Raw genomic sequence first — 18053 nt, 5'->3', positions numbered from 1 at the left:
TCAGACAACCCATGCATGTTTGCCATTTCCCATGCGAGCGAAGCAGCACCAAGAGCAGACGACAAAATCTTAGAAGGAAAAATCCTCACTTGGCTCCTTGCTCTATTCTTTCCTTTGGAAAGTGACACAAGAAGGGAGGATTTCCAGCTTTCCAACCACCCGCTCCCACCCCCATACTCGCCTTCTATGATGTCAAGAACAGGTCACAGAGTCTTAAAAGGAAAAATTCTCACTTGGCTCCTTACTCTGTTCTTTCTTTTAGAGAGTAATACAAGAAGGGAGGATTTCCAGCTTTCCAACCTACCACTCCTGCACCCATAATCTATAACACACTGGGAATAAGTGGGCAGTACCCTTTTTCGCCTATACCCATGGAATATATGAAAAGAAAACTTTCATGAAACAGGGACCAAGTCTTTACCAGAAACAAGGAATGCAAGTAAAAACGAATATCTATTGAAAAATTGTATACACAAATCAATGGGTGTGGCACAGGAGCATCACATTTTGATACATAAAAATGCTATGTTTACTAACATTAATGTGTATGTTTGAAAATCTGTTTTTAACTGGTACAGCAAATTCTTTCAAAAGGATGTAAAGCCAAATCTTATCATATAAAATCTTGTGTGGGTATTGCTTGTTTGATGGCGGGCATCTTGACTATTATCCAAGAAGCTTTTAGACAAGGAAAAGTAACTTTTAAATTGTTGAGTGTTTCAGCTATTTCTCCTGTGTATCTGGGGAAATAATACTTTTGGAGTCACTGAAATCTAATTCTAGTTTATATAAACCTCTTATGGTTGATTGATACAACACTATCATGGTCGACTCCCCTCACACTGGTATAGTCAATTCTCACAACACTGGTCTGAATGATTCCCACAGCACTTGCGTTGAAGATGCCACTGCAAGTGTACAGTCAATTTCTGCAACAATGGAATGGATGATTCCTACACCAGGATAAGGGCTATTCCTGCAGCACTCGGCTGGTATGGACCATTCTTCCAATGTTGGTATACACTACTTCCCTAAATTTGTGTGGATCATTCCTGCAACAGCTCTGGGCTTAATTTTCCCACCCAGACTTCACAGACTTCAATGTCAGATGGCACTACTAACAGTAACTAGCAGACAGCATCGCCAACAACCTTCAAGTCACCCAGAGATAACCAAGTGAGGGGAGTGTACTATACTGAACTACTTGAGATTGTATGTGGTTCAATATGACAAAAACAGCCAACTACCTCACCTACACATAACAAATTATGTAAAGTGTTTCTGACGAGAACATTAGATAGACTCGATATCCAAGGAGAGGAAGGAGTATGCATGAAGTCATTGGGTACATACTCAAGATTAAATGGCAAAGGCATGCAAAGATTTAGTAAATGCCACAGCGACACATCAATGTTTAATGTGGTGCTGTGTTTAGGTTGCTGGGTTGTTTAAATGGCTCAAAAAACTTTTTTAGTACTTTATTCACTGCTTGACACTCCATGGTCTTTGGAAAACAAACTTCTAAAATCCAGTCTCGTAATGGTTGTATATTATCAATTCATTATAATAAGGCTCCTATGTCAAATAAGTGGGTCACCTTCTTCCACCATTTTTTCTAAAAAAGGCTAGGTTAGGCTGGGTTATGTTAGGTAATCTAACCTAACCTTAGAAAAAAGTGGGAAGTGAATTTTCAGGTGATAGACAAAAGATGTCTACAGCTGATAATACAACACTTGAGATATGGTTGGGACAAGTACCATGTATATGATTTACTTGTCAAACATTTTATCTACTAATCATTTTGGGACTCGATAACATCAATTCACCAACTTACTCTCTATCTAAAGTGAGGCATTCTACTCCAGGTGCCATGGCAATAACATTGGCAGTCCGGCATTCCTCCTTCAGCAACGCTTGTTCCCCAAAGTAACTCCCCTTCAGTAGCACCCGTATCTCTTCCTCCTCGCTTCTTCCTGGTGGTAGACAAAAAGTTTTGGTTATTGGGCTGTGAAATCTCAATATATATATTATATTATATATCATATTTTGCTTTGTCGCTGTCTCCTGCGTTAGCGAGGTAGCGCAAGGAAACAGACGAAAGAATGGCCCAACCCACCCACATACACATGTATATACATACACGTCCACACACGCAAATATATATACCTATACATCTCAATGTGAGAGGGTTGGGAAAATGATTTGGTAAACAGAGAAGAGGTAGTAAAAGCTTTGCGGAAGATGAAAGCCGGCAAGGCAGCAGGTTTGGATGGTATTGCAGTGGAATTTATTAAAAAAGGGGGTGACTGTATTATTGACTGGTTGGTAAGGTTATTTAATGTATGTATGACTCATGGTGAGGTGCCTGAGGATTGGCGGAATGCGTGCATAGTGCCATTGTACAAAGGCAAAGGGGATAAGAGTGAGTGCTCAAATTACAGAGGTATAAGTTTGTTGAGTATTCCTGGTAAATTATATGGGAGGGTATTGATTGAGAGGGTGAAGGCATGTACAGAGCATCAGATTGGGGAAGAGCAGTGTGGTTTCACAAGTGGTAGAGGATGTGTGGATCAGGTGTTTGCTTTGAAGAATGTATGTGAGAAATACTTAGAAAAGCAAATAGATTCGTATGTAACATTTGTGGATCTGGAGAAGGCATATGATAGAGTTGATAGAGATGCTCTGTGGAAGGTATTAAGAATATATGGTGTGGGAGGCAAGTTGTTAGAAGCAGTGAAAAGTTTTTATCGAGGATGTAAGGCATGTGTACGTGTAGGAAGAGAGGAAAGTGATTGGTTCTCAGTGAATGTAGGTTTGCTGCAGGGGTGTGTGATGTCTCCATGGTTGTTTAATTTGTTTATGGATGGGGTTGTTAGGGAGGTAAATGCAAGAGTTTTGGAAAGAGGGGCAAGTATGAAGTCTGTTGTGGATGAGAGAGCTTGGGAAGTGAGTCAGTTGTTGTTCGCTGATGATACAGCGCTGGTGGCTGATTCATGTGAGAAACTGCAGAAGCTGGTGACTGAGTTTGGTAAAGTGTGTGAAAGAAGAAAGTTAAGAGTGAATGTGAATAAGAGCAAGGTTATTAGGTACAGTAGGGTTGAGGGTCAAGTCAATTGGGAGGTAAGTTTGAATGGAGAAAAACTGGAGGAAGTAAAGTGTTTTAGATATCTGGGAGTGGATCTGGCAGCGGATGGAACCATGGAAGCGGAAGTGGATCATAGGGTGGGGGAGGGGGCGAAAATCCTGGGAGCCTTGAAGAATGTGTGGAAGTCGAGAACATTATCTCGGAAAGCAAAAATGGATATGTTTGAAGGAATAGTGGTTCCAACAATGTTGTATGGTTGCGAGGCATGGGCTATGGATAGAGTTGTGCGCAGGAGGATGGATGTGCTGGAAATGAGATGTTTGAGGACAATGTGTGGTGTGAGGTGGTTTGATCGAGTAAGTAACGTAAGGGTAAGAGAGATGTGTGGAAATAAAAAGAGTGTGGTTGAGAGAGCAGAAGAGGGTGTTTTGAAATGGTTTGGGCACATGGAGAGAATGAGTGAGGAAAGATTGACCAAGAGGATATATGTGTCGGAGGTGGAGGGAACGAGGAGAAGTGGGAGACCAAATTGGAGGTGGAAAGATGGAGTGAAAAAGATTTTGTGTGATCGGGGCCTGAACATGCAGGAGGGTGAAAGGAGGGCAAGGAATAGAGTGAATTGGATCGATGTGGTATACTGGGGTTGACGTGCTGTCAGTGGATTGAATCAGGGCATGTGAAGCATCTGGGGTAAACCATGGAAAGCTGTGTAGGTATGTATATTTGCGTGTGTGGACGTATGTATATACATGTGTATGGGGGTGGGTTGGGCCATTTCTTTCGTCTGTTTCCTTGCGCTACCTCGCAAACGCGGGAGACAGCGACAAAAAAAAAAAAAAAAAAAAAAATCTCAATGTATACATATATATACACACATAGACATATACATATATACTCATGTACATAATTCATAGTCTGCCTTTATTCATTTCCATCGCCACCTCGCCACACATGGAATAACAATCCCCTCCCCCCTCATGTGTGCGAGGTAGTGCTAGGAAAAGACAACAAAGGCCCCATTCGTTCACACTCAGTCTCTAGCTGTCATGTAATAATGGCCTTAATTCAGTACGGAGTGCTGTCAGGAGAGCTGAACCCATTTCTGAAATTTATTTTTCCCCCACAGATAAAGCTAGGCAGGTATGGCTGGGCATATCAATATAATATTAACATCAGACTGAACTTTTAGTGGATAGATAGACATGATGTACAAAGTAAAGCTGTGTGAATATCATAAAAGTTCAAATTTATGATATACCATGATGTGATGATGACATGCCTAATGTGCAAGAACAATCAATGGGCCCTAGACTGGCCAAAAATATTCTCAAGATGTGTAAGTCTTTTGTCCTGAGGTTTTACTCTTATTTTTGGGATGTATGGAGACATGCCAACTACTGAAGGGTTATCAGTCCTATTGGAAACCCAGGCTCACTTCTCAGTTGTTAAGTAATGCTTAAGAAAGCTCTTCCATGTGTGTGTCAATGATGGTGAGCAGATGGTGGTGGTACTGCTGATGATGAATGTAGAAATAATGGTGGAGGTGATAGAGGTGTTAGTAGTTATGGAGTTGATGGTGGTTAGCAATGGTTGTTAGGGTGGTGTTGGTTGTGGCTGTGGTTGCTATGGTCGTTGGAGGTGGTTTCTGACGGTGTAGCTCCTAATTCAACAGGCAGTGAACATAATGGGATTTGGAATGACTGAGGTGATTAGTGTGTGTGTGTGTGTGTGTGTGTGTGTGTGTGTGTGAGAGAGTTGTAGGGGGGTGGGGGTAACGTTGGCTGCTGACTGTGGTGATGGTAATGCTGGTAGTGTTGGTTGTATTTTGGGTTGTGGTGATGACTTATGGAATGCATTCAGGAATGCCTGAAAACTCAGCATTAGCAATAGTTGTACCAATAATCCACCAAAAACACAATCAAATAGTGCATGTTCTTCGATTCTTGAACAGTGAAGAATCGCAGAAAAAAAGTGATTTAGTAAAGTTCTACATAACAAGAATATGATAACTAAGACCAAGGAGGAACTTCAGAACCCCAGATCCTGTGCATGGGCAACACAGGAACTCCCTAAAGCCTCATCAGGGACATTTAGGTAGCCACTTACCCGGTATCCTCTGAGTGACTCGCACCTTCCCTGACCGGAGGATGTAGAAGGAGTCCCCGCTGGTGCCCTGGCGAATGATGTAGGTCCCGGGGGCGTAGAAGTCCTGCGGGAGATTAACATAGCATTACTGGAGGCCAATGGTGGGGGCAGGCAGGATGTTGTAAGCGAGAGTCGAACTGGGAAACCAATAACAGTGGCACTGGGGGACCTGTAGGAACATTAGGTGACAAACCATGACAGGGAGATTAATAGGGACAATAGGTGACCAACCACGACACTGGGAGATTATTAGGGGCAATAGGTGACCAACCACGACACTGGGAGATTAAGAGGGACAATAGGTGACCAACAACGACACTGGCAGATTAATAGGGACAATAGGTGACCAACCACGTCACTGGGACATGAACAGGTACAATAGGTGACCAACCACGACACCGAGAGATTAACAGGGACAATAGGTGACCAACCACGGCACTGGGAGATTAATAAGGACAATAGAGGGCCAAACCACAACACTAAGGGACCAATAGTGATATGAGGTGATCACCCACGACACTGGAGGCACAAATACTGCACAGGTTTGCGTTGCTGACTGTCGCATTCATGGGCTTCCCAGGGTCCAACGTACAGGGTGCAATTTTGGTAGCGATAGAAGGTTCACAGTCCACCTATAGGAGACGGTCAATAAATTGAGTATGTGGCTTAGCGTTGATTATATATATATAGACCAGGTGGGAACAGTCGTGTAGAGTCGCACTATAAGACCAACAGTGACAGATGATTAATGATACTGCCACACCAGCAGTGAAAGACTGTCAGTGACAGTTACGAAACCCAGCACCGAGAGTTAGTGACGATGAACAAGACCACTAAACCAGCAGTGAAAGTTCGTGATAATGACATCACGACACGAACATTGAAAGGAAACCAGCAGTGATAATCAATGTTCCTTCGAGACCAAAACTAAAACCGAGAGATGAACAACAAGAGACCAACAGTGAAACTAGAGACCAGCTACGACACCAGGAGAGACACGAGAACCAACATTAAATGGCATCAAGAGGTAAAATGAAAACGATCACTGCACCCAAACACTAACAGTGAGACTCTTGGAGGTGGAAAATGGCCTTGTAGACCAACACAGTGAACACCTGGGAGCCAACGGTGAAGTCAGAGAAGACACTGACGTAATGACATTTAATGTTACGAAGATATGAGTGGCTACTGGAGACATCATACGCACAAACTAGAAAGAAAAATACGGAATAGATACGAGAGAGAGAGAGAGAGAGAGAGAGAGAGAGAGAGAGAGAGAGAGAGAGAGAGAGAGAGAGAGAGAGAGAGAGAGAGAGAGAGAGAGAGAGAGAGGTCTCCAAAGACCCTGGAGAAGTGTCCATCCCGGGAGCAGCAGAGTTGCAGCAAAAGAAACAGTTCTGACAACACCCCAGCCAATCAACGGGTCGCAGCCAAGAATCCATTCCCTTGATTAGGAAAAGCTACAGTTCTCGTCCAACATTACCAGTTTCTTCTATTTCTCTCCCCTTTTAATCTAGCTTGACCTGACCAAGGATGACGTCTCCGTATATAGTTTCATATATAAATAAAAAACAAATTCTAATTAATTTTGAATTAAATCTCCAGTAAGGTTTTGCCGGGAGGCACTGAGGAAATAAACACTGACATCTGACGGCGAGTGACGGAACCTCTGAACATCAACAGAACTTTGAAAATAATGTTTACTTATTTTCTAATAAATGTTTGAGGTTGCGACGATAACTGGGATACAAAGAAGAATTCATAATACGCTATACCACCAATGGGTACTGAAAGGATGCTTAAATACTAATAACAAAGCTTGTATCGAATCTTTTTTTGACGATGGGTTTTCAAACTCCTTTGCCCTGCCTGTTACAGCTGATGTTGTACTTAAATGTCGCTGTACCACGGCTCATGGTTGATGGTTTTGCCCCACACGGCCGTCTTACTCTCCTCTTCACAATATTCAAGACTCCATGCCTCTGCAGCTTTCGGAGAATGATTTTCATTTTCATGTCTAAAGTACAGTTATTGTAGGAGTCACATCCTCCCGTCTCTCTCATTCCTCATTACACCGTGTTTCAGACTATTAAATTCAGACTGACCCTTATGGGTGAAAGGTCAAGCACTCATATCCTGAGAGTCGTGCCCAAGAGAGGTTAAGTTTACTCCCTCACTGCATATCATGTATTCTGTCGACATTGTATACCTTACCGTCAAGTCTCCTTGACATCTCTGTATTCTTAATATTTGTCCTTTTTTTCCCCGCTCTGGTTCGTCTTCCCTCCTTTGGTAATTCTTTAGCTCTTTCATCATAATTTTATCCTGATTTTATGTTTTCCCCCACAACTCCATGATTCCCACTAGTTTCCCTCTCCACCCACAACCTTCTCTTATGCGTATTTTAAACCTAGTCATAAAAACCCATATCAACTCCTCCCTAACTATTACAATCGCAGAATATGTGAAACACTCTCGCCATCCGTCTCACTTCATCATGGACGGGATATGTGGGGACCAGACGACCACTCCTCCCTCAGTGCAGCTCTTGTGACTCCTCCGCGATCACAACCTCGTCAGGCTGCTACTCACAACATTAGGTACTTCGTTTCCTTGACAACGGCCCAGGCAACAGCTGCTACGGTACAAAAGTCTACGGTGATGGTGTGTGTGTGTGTGTGTGTGTGTGTGTGTGATTAATATCTGCGTTATGAGGAGAGAGTTTTGCACTCATGTTGCCTCATTTCCTGTACGTGTATCCACACACACACACACACACACACACACATATATATATATATATATATATATATATATATATATATATATATATATATATATATATATATATATATATATATATATGCATATATATATATATATATATATATATATATATATATATATATATATATATATATATATATATATATATATATATTCCAGCCTACATCAGGTACCTGTTTATCGACCTGGCCCCCGAGGGGAGGGTGAACACCTGGTTCGAAAATGTAGGCTGACTGCCATACCTCAGGGTTCGAACCGCCGGGCTGGCCCATGCTGACTCATGATCAGTGACGATAACCAATACAGAGAGAGAGAGAGAGAGAGAGAGAGAGAGAGAGAGAGAGAGAGAGAGAGAGAGAGAGCTATCTTCCATTCGCCTCCGCGCGGAGGTTAGTGTGGGTGGTGGTGGTGGTGAGGGAAGGGGGGGGGGGGGGAATCGGCCACCTGGTGTCGTCTGGCAGACGGGGGTGGAGGTGGTGGAGAGGGTCGACCCAGACAATGGTGACGGCACCAGACACCTGAGCCAGGCCAAAGGTCACTGGATAATGTCAAACGGAACACTTACAGGTGTACTTACCAGGAGCCTGGAACAGACGAAGACAGGCTTGCATCCGCTCACATCCATTCTCTAACTGTCATGTGTAATGCACCGACACCACAGCTCCCCATCCACATCCAAGGTTCACAGACCTTTCCATGGTTTACCCCAGACATTCCACATATCTTGGTTCAGTCCACTGACAGCACGTCGATCCTAGTATACCACATTATTCCAAGCTGATCTATCCCTTGCATGTCTTTCACCCTCTTGCATGTCCAGGCCCCGATCGTTCGAAATCTTTTTCACGCCGTCCTTCTATCTCCAGTTTGGTCTCCCCTTTCCCCTTGTTCCCTCATCTTCTGACACATATATCCTCTTTATCAACCTTTCCTCACTCATTCTCTCCTTATGTCCAAACCATATCAATACACTCTCTTCTGCTCTCTCAATCACACTCTTTATTACCACACATCCATCTTCCTCTGAATAGCCTTATATATATATATATATATATATATATATATATATATATATATATATATATATATATATATATATATATATATTTATATATATATATATATATATTATCCCTGGGGATAGGGGAGAAAGAATACTTCCCACGTATTCCCTGCGTGTCGTAGAAGGCGACTAAAAGGGAAGGGAGCGGGGGGCTGGAAATCCTCCCCTCTCATTTTTTTTTCTCGAAAAGAAAGAACAGAGAAGGGGGCCAGGTGAGGATATTCCCTTAAAGGCCCAGTCCTCTGTTCTTAATGCTACCTCGCTAATGCGGGAAATGGCGAATAGTACATATATATATATATATATATATATATATATATATATATATATATATATATATATATATATATATATATCCATCCATGTAATATTGTTGGGACTACTGTACCTTCAAAAATATAAAATATTCATTTCTACCCTTCCATATAACGATATGTCTTTATGCGCTCAAAGAACCTTGGCTCCCTCACCCACCCTATGACTCGCTTCGCTTCCATGGTTCCATTCCCTGCATTGTTTACTCCCAGCTTTCTAAAACACTTCACCTCTCAATTTTTCTCCATTAAAACTCACACCCTAAATAAGCTGTTCCTTAACCCTGCAACCCTACTAAACCAAACAACCTTCTTTTTTTATTCATATTTACTCTCAACTTTCTCTAATCAATCACTGTTCCAGACTCAGTCATTAACTTCTGCAGTTTCTCACTCGAATCTGCCACCAGTGCTGTACCATCAGCAAACAACTGACTCATTTCCCAGGCCCTCTTATTCCTTACAGACAGCATACTCGCCCCACTCTTCAAGACTGTCGCATTTACCTCCTTCACCAACCCGTCCACAAACAAATTAAACAACACTAGTGAAATCACACACCCCTGCCGCAGACCATCCTTCACTTGAAACCATTCTCTCTCCTCTCTTCCTACTCATACACATGCTTTACACCCTTGATGAAAACATTTCACCTCGCAGTTTTTCTCTCTCATAACATACATTCTTAAGACCTTCCACAAAGCATTTCTGCCAACCATATCATATCCTCAGGTACATCACCATGAACCATATATACATTGAATATCCTCACCAACCAATCAACAACACAGTCACCCACTTTCTTTAAAAATTCAACTGCATTCCCAATTCACTCCAACCACCTTGCCGCGTTTCATCCTTCTCTCTTCAGCAAACCATGATTCACTCACTTCCCAAAGCACCCCAACCCAAACCCTATCATCAACAATCCTTCAAAATACTTACTACATCTCCACCTCATTTCATCACTGCCTATCACCACTTCCCCTTTTTCCCCCTCCATCGATGTTTTTATTTGTACTCTGTTTTTTTTCGCACATTATTAACCTCCTTCCAAATTTTTCTATCCTCCCTTAAGTTTACAGATCTGTAAACTTAATACTCGCTCAACCTCAGCTTTCATCTGGCTTCTTTTTCCACATATATACTGAAACCTGGCAGCCTCCCACCCTGCCTTTCCCATGTTCTTCCCCTTAAACAATTCCCCTACACAGCCTGTCTTGTATACTACCTCCCGGGGACCAGCCTTCACTTCTACTTCCTACGATGGAGAGTGTACATCTAGTGCTTTGTACTGTGTAATTTATCCTCAGCTGAAGATGCCTAATGCACAGGCAGAACATTTTGTATATTAAAAATAAATTATGGAGAGTTATGGAGGCGTTGTCTTCGCTCATCCTCGTGAAGTAAGGGAAGCTCGAAGATATGTGGAAAATTTTTCTAGAAGAACGATAAGAATGCGGCGAATTTTCATATGATGTGTGTACGTGAGAAAGTGCTTCCATTTATATATATATATATATATATATATATATATATATATATATATATATATATATATATATATATATATATATAATTTCATCTATTTCTTTATTATACTTGATCGCCGTTTCCCGCGTCAATGAGGTTGCACCAGGAAACAGACGATGAATGGCCCATCCACTCATATACATATAAACGCCCTTATACACATACATACATCATATGAATATACCTCTCAACATGTACACATATACATGCGCATACTTATACATACACATACACAGACATATACATATATACACATGTACATATTCGTACTTGCTTGCCTTCATCTGTTCCCGCCGCTACCCCGCCCGACAAGAAACAGCATCGCTGCCCCCTTCTTCAGAGAGGTAGCGCCAGGAAAACAGACAAAAAAGGTACATCCGTTCACACTCAGTCTCTAGCTGTCATGAGTAATGCATATATATATATATATATATATATATATATATATATATATATATATATATATATATATATATATATATATATAAGCGGCAAACACTTTCCACACCAACAACACACATTGTGGCCAATGACAACTTTTCACCATAGTCTCGCAACCAAATTTCAGAATTACTACTCTATAGTCCACTGCCCCTGAGCAACCCCAGCTCGACCGACTAAGGGAAACCAAGATAGTAGACTACAGACCCTGAGACCATCTTGCTAACAGTGCACGTCAATGACAACGATCATTACCACACACTTGTGTAATGACGGGGCCGCAGGGAGTGTCATAATATACCTCACGTATGTCATAATATACCTCACGTCTGACCAATGTACTCGAAAGGCTTCAATTCTGCCACAACCACTGAACATAGTCATGATGCTCAGGCACTCTACAGTAAGAGTTTCGGTACAACAACTTAACCTCTTAGGTACGACGACTTAATCCCCTCGAGCAGGACGACTCAATCCTTGAGTGGAGCGTCTTTAGTCACTGTCCTCCAGGGGAGTAAGTAGTAACGTGATGATAACACGTCACGTTACTCATTAGCTCCCAGAAAAAGGTATCTTACTGACACAAGATCATTAGTATACTACTAATGCAAGATAATTATCGTGCTCAAAGAGATGAGTCCTACATTAGTAAAGGTTTCGGACGCAAAGTGTTATGATATCGTGCACCAGTAAAGCTACTGTACTTGAGGGGCAAAGGTATCGTACTGGTGGGACATCATCGTACTCAGGGTTCAAGGCATCACAGTGGAGTAAAGTTATCGTACTTAAGGGGCCACGGTATCGTGCTGGAGTAGTATCATCGCGCTCAAGGGGTGGAGGTGTCGTACTCAAGAGGTTAATGTATCGTACTCAAGGGGTAGACGTATCGTACTAAAGTCATCGTACTTAAGGCTCAGAGTTACTACACTAAAGTTCTGAAAGGGATAAGGTATCGTACTAGAGTTAAGGTATCATACTCGGGGGAGTTAAGCATCGTACCTTAAGTCAAATTATCGTACTTGATATAATGCTGAATGGAACAAGTTTACCGCACTGGGAGTGGTAGTGGATGTACTCAAAGGTTCATCTTGTCGTTTTGGAGTAATGTCATCGAACCCGTAAAAGTCCAGAATATCAGAATGACTGGTCGTCAGGGGGATGAGAAACCATATTACTAGAGAGAACTGAAGAGGGGGACTGGATCCCACTGAATGGACTCGTGTTGACAGAATTCACGACACTAATTCGCAGGAGAATTGAAAAGTCGTTCCTAAGTCCGGCCACAACCAGCCACACATCCTGGGCAGAAAAGTCATCTTCTCCGGACCAGTAACGACTGAGGATGACCCAATCACGACCATGTTGAATAGGTGATTTGAGTAATGTGTATAATCATCCCGGCCAGACAGCCATCACCGCCGGTACAAGCGGCGCTAATCACGGCGGCAATGTCTTCAAACCTCTACCCCTGGTTGGGCTTCAAGGGTCCAGTTATTACTACTGGCTGTGGCGCGCCCCACTACCACAGAGAGAGAGAGAGAGAGAGAGAGAGAGAGAGAGAGAGAGAGAGAGAGAGAGAGAGAGAGAGAGAGAGAGAGAGAGAGAGAGAGTTGACGGGGGCGTAGAGGAAGGAGGGGTAAGCCTGTGTGTGTTGTGTGTGTGTGTGTGTGTGTAATTATCTATTCGTATTACACGGGGAGGGCGTTCTACCCTCGTGGGACCCCCATCTCTTAAACTTTATCTATTGTCATGCAACTTTTTCTAACATCTGTACACGGCTAACATTCACAACTCGGTTCATTCCACACATCCACAGCTTTAACACAGCAAAAGGACTTGTCATTTATGACACGTTTTAGACGAGTCTCTGGCGACACGACAGGGTTGGTACAGTGTTAACTCCCAAGTCCTTCTCAGAGATCAGATTCCTACAACTTATTTCCAGCGAGATAATACACGCACTGTGGCCTTCCATCTGTGTGTCCCAGCCTCATTACCTCCCATTTAATGGGCTTGAATCTATCTATCAAGTCGACTTTGAAATCTGTTTAGGTCCCCTTGGTCAACCGATGCAATCCCCATCACTTTATATTTCCCTCATGATACTAACTACGAACATATTCAGTCCATCTGGTATGTCATTTATAGAAATTAAGAAGAGCAATGGTTCCAGGACCGAGTCCTGTGGGATAACAATGATGACCCGAACCTATTTCGAAAAGGCTCCTAACACGCGTTCTCTCTTCCCGTCCACTCAGGTATATTTCTACTTACCAAAGACGTTACCATCTTACTCTCGCCTAGCGACCCAAACTTCTTGACTAACCTGCCATGTGGTACGGTGTCACACGCTTTCTGCCAAGCCAAGGAGGGGCACGCAATTCACCTATCGTTCTCCTTCCTCTAAAATGGAACTCAAGTGTCTTACAGAGGTCTATTGGATCTGTTATGCATGACATTTCCTTGAACCCGCGTCGCCTTTACCTTAGCTAGTTTTTCTTCAGAGAGAGAGAAAAAAAAAAATCATTCACTAGCTATCTATCAATCTTTTCTTGCATTTTACTGACCATAATTCCAGTCTAGCGCAGCTTCCCAAACTCCTTTCTTAAAGACAGGTAAGACAATTACCCTTTTTCCCACTTCCTTAGCTCTTTACCTTCCTCCAGCGACAACTCAAACTACATCCTAAGCGGGCATGACAAGCGTATCTACACACTCCTTCAGGAGATATGCAGAAACTTCTTCATCAGGACCATGCGCCTTACGTGAGTCATATTCACATAACAGTCTGTTGTTCTGTATCCCAGCAATTTCAAAGCTTTCCAAGACCTCCTCCTGTCCATCCCTTCTCACTCGTGGTGGGGATATAGTGTCATCCACTGTGAAAACATTGTGCGCGCACGTGTGTGTGTGTGTGTGTGTTGTGTGTGTGTGTGTGTGTGTGTGTAATCACCTACCTGCTCTGTGAGAGGAGGGAGTTTCACGCAAGTGGCTTCCAGGTATTCAACATTCTTCTGTCACTAACAAAACTCGTTCACCAAACACTACGGCCTCCTCACATACTAATATGAACAGAAAATCCTGGCGCTAAGTTTAGCCCACGGAGAGCTCCTGAAACCGATATTCTCTCTCTCTCTCTCTCTCTCTCTCTCTCTCCCCTCAGGGAAGTTTTTGTGGGGCATCATTTCGTGGCGTTAGATTCGTGTCACGAAGCAGGGCGTTGGCTAGGATACATAATTAGCTTCCAGATATAATTATAAACCTTACTCCTGCTCACTGTGACACTAATGCACGTCATTAACGGAATCTAAAAGACAAGGTTGACACACTTCTTACTGTGAAATAAAATATTCCAAGGAAGTCGAATGAATTTATCTTAGTTCATGGTTGAAAATATGTGAACCATCAGTGTGAGAAAATAGAAGTGGCATGGAGCAAGTATGGTTAACACATGGGGTAGAATCAAGGACCAGGTGTGGCTAGCACGAGGGGTAGAACCAAGGACCAGGTGTGGCTAGCACGAGGGATAGAACCAAGGACCAGATATGGCTAGCACGAGGGGTAGAATCAAGGACCAGGTGTGGCTAGCACGAGGGGTAGAACCAAGGACCAGGTGTGGCTAGCACGAGGGGTAGAACCAAGGACCAGGTGTGGCTAGCACGAGGGGTAGAACCAAGGACCAGATATGGCTAGCACGAGGGGTAGAACCAAGGACCAGGTATGGCTAGCACGAGGGATAGAACTAAGGACCAGGTATGGCTAGCACGAGGGGTAGAATCAAGGACCAGGTATGGCTAGCGCGAGGGGTAGAACCAAGGACCAGGTATGGCTAGCACGAGGGATAGAACCAAGGACCAGGTATGGCTAGCACGAGGGGTAGAACCAAGGACCAGGTATGGCTAGCACGAGGGGTAGAACCAAGGACCAGGTACGGCTAGCACGAGGGGTAGAACCAAGGACCAGGTATGGCTTGCACGAGGGATAGAACCAAGGACCAGGTATGGCTAGCACGAGGGGTAGAACCAAGGACCAAGTATGGCTAGTACGAGGGGTAGAAACAAGGACCAGGTACGGCTAGCACGAGGGATAGAACCAAGGACCAGGTATGGCTAGCACGAGGGGTAGAACCAAGGACCAGGTGTGGCTAGCACGAGGGGTAGAACCAAGGACCAGGTGTGGCTAGCACGAGGGATAGAACCAAGGACCAGGTATGGCTAGCACGAGGGGTAGAACCAAGGACCAGGTATGGCTTGCACGAGGGATAGAACCAAGGACCAGGTATGGCTAGCACGAGGGGTAGAACCAAGGACCAAGTATGGCTAGTACGAGGGGTAGAAACAAGGACCAGGTACGGCTAGCACGAGGGATAGAACCAAGGACCAGGTGTGGCTAGCACGAGGGGTAGAACCAAGGACCAGGTGTGGCTAGCACGAGGGGTAGAACCAAGGACCAGGTATGGCTAGCACGAGGGGTAGAACCAAGGACCAGGTATGGCTAGCACGAGGGATAGAACCAAGGACCAGGTATGGCTAGCACGAGGGGTAGAACCAAGGACCAAGTATGGCTAGTACGAGGGGTAGAACCAAGGACCAGGTACGGCTAGCACGAGGGATAGAACCAAGGACCAGGTGTGGCTAGCACGAGGGGTAGAACCAAGGACCAGGTGTGGCTAGCACGAGGGGTAGAACCAAGGACCAGGTATGGCTAGCACGAGGGGTAGAACCAAGGACCAGGTATGGCTTGCACGAGGGATAGAACCAAGGACCAGGTATGGCTAGCACGAGGGGTAGAACCAAGGACCAAGTATGGCTAGTACGAGGGGTAGAACCAGGTACCTGCTATATTACCACCATGAGGGGAAGAACCAGGGGTTAGCGACCCTGGAGCACGACAGCACGACCAGTGGACGAGACAGTACGACCCTTGGTTAGAATGGCCATCGTACCATCGTGCTCGAGGGTCGTACCGGCCGTGTTCAGGAATGTCATACCGTCGTATGCCGGTAGCCGTGCTGTCTGTTCACATGATAATGAAATAACTCGGGTCAAACTAAGTCATTCATGTCACTCATTCAAATTCTACCTCATTATTCTTAAAAGGATCGAAGGTCTTTTGAAAATAAGACAATAGTAGTAGTAGTAGCAGTAATAATAATAATAATAATAATAATAATAATACTAATAATAATAAAATAATACTAATACTAATAATAATAATGAAGAGGGATGATCTATGCAACACTCGTGTTGTCTGCAACGCAGCGCAGATATTGGTAGGAAATATTCTCAGGGAATATCGAAATATCTCATCACATATCATCGACAAAAGAGGTAATTCGATTCAAGCAATGAGTCCCAGGAAGTTCCAGCATAAACCTTTTTTTTTTTTCCTATAAAGTTCTAACTCGGACAAAACCCACACTAGGATCATGGCGTGTTATCCCATTCCGTTCTAATTCTTCCGGAGAACAACTGTATATATACGAGAGTTTGATGAGCATCGCTTTGGCACATTTCACCTTATGATCAAAGGGACGTCCGCAGGGTGAAATGTGTGGCGACGTACGTAACGGACCACGGACGGACGAAGACGACGCAGCCAAAGCGAATCCAAACCATCCACGCTCCACAGTCGACACAAATATTATCTTACCAGTAAGAACTTTAGAAATCCACATAACCGAGTCACTGTGGGCAAGCTTCACCTCACTGGTGTTGGCGGCTGTTTGGACGAGGTGGTTCTCGTCAGGGAAACACAAGAGCTGGAGGGGATGGGGGGTAGTCAAGTAACACCTGCACCCAGGGGAACAGTTGTCCACGAACACTCAGGTAGCAGATGGAATCCGAGAACTCACAGAAAACGCTGGTTCTCACATGACTCCAGCAGGCAGCACGGTAGGTGACGGGGGGAGGGAGTTCTTTCTGAGAGAACGTTTGACGGGTAACTCAAGTGATTATTGAGGTTACGTCCGCTGTGTCTACAACATACCTTTGAATCTTCCAGGACATCGGGAATCTTAGTCATTTCTCCTTGTTAGAACTACGCAGCTGTCAGAGTACCAAGTAATATCTTTGGAACACTAAATACTAAATGATAACTTAGGGACATTAAAAAGGTTATTGGGAAACATTTAGTTACTGGAAGCACTTACCACTTCCAGGGCGTCGGCGATCTTCGACAGGTGGTCTTTGTGGAGGTTCTGGAGCAGCGGGACACTGGAGAGGAAGTTGATATTGTCTTCCATACGTTTAAGGCCAGACAGCATCATCACTTGCTGGAACACTCGTCTGTCCAGCACCCACACCTTCGCGTGCGTCACGGCTGGAAACACAGGGTGAGATGCAAGTGTTACTGGAAGTCTCTTTGAACGGTTGAGGCAAAGGACGGAAGACTCACTGGAACAGTTGTGGTAAGGGAAGGAGGCGTCAGTGGAACAGTTGTGGTAAGGGAAGGAAGAATTATTGGAACAACTGTGGCAAGGAAGAGTTACTGGAATGGCTAGGGCAAGGGAAGGAAGAGTTACTGAAGCAGCTGTGGTAGATAAGGAAAGAGTTACTGCTGCAGATGCGAACAAGGGACGGAAGAGTTACTGGAACAGCTGTGCCAAGGAAAGGAAGAATTACTGGAACAGTTGTGGCTGGGGACGGAAGAGTTCCTGGAATAGTTGTGGCAAGGAAAGGAAGAT

The 18053-nt window shown here is 43.9% G+C and overlaps 1 protein-coding gene across 1 annotated transcript in view; it reads right to left on the bottom strand.

Annotated features, from left to right (window-relative positions):
* The window catches only part of LOC139752848 (cGMP-dependent protein kinase, isozyme 1-like), a 378255-nt gene that overhangs the window by 48203 nt on the left and 311999 nt on the right, over positions 1–18053 (bottom strand). Inside the window, exons 5-7 of the mRNA XM_071668811.1 lie at positions 17520–17689; positions 5192–5294; positions 1835–1973 (exon numbers count right to left, since the gene is read on the bottom strand). Of these exons, the coding sequence (XP_071524912.1) occupies positions 1835–1973; positions 5192–5294; positions 17520–17689 (412 nt within the window). The remainder of the gene's footprint in view (positions 1–1834; positions 1974–5191; positions 5295–17519; positions 17690–18053) is intronic.

The sequence above is a fragment of the Panulirus ornatus genome, chromosome 13 (assembly GCF_036320965.1).
Source record: "Panulirus ornatus isolate Po-2019 chromosome 13, ASM3632096v1, whole genome shotgun sequence".
Classification (NCBI taxonomy): Eukaryota; Metazoa; Arthropoda; class Malacostraca; order Decapoda; family Palinuridae; genus Panulirus; species Panulirus ornatus.
This window is presented reverse-complemented; position numbering and strand designations above follow the sequence as displayed.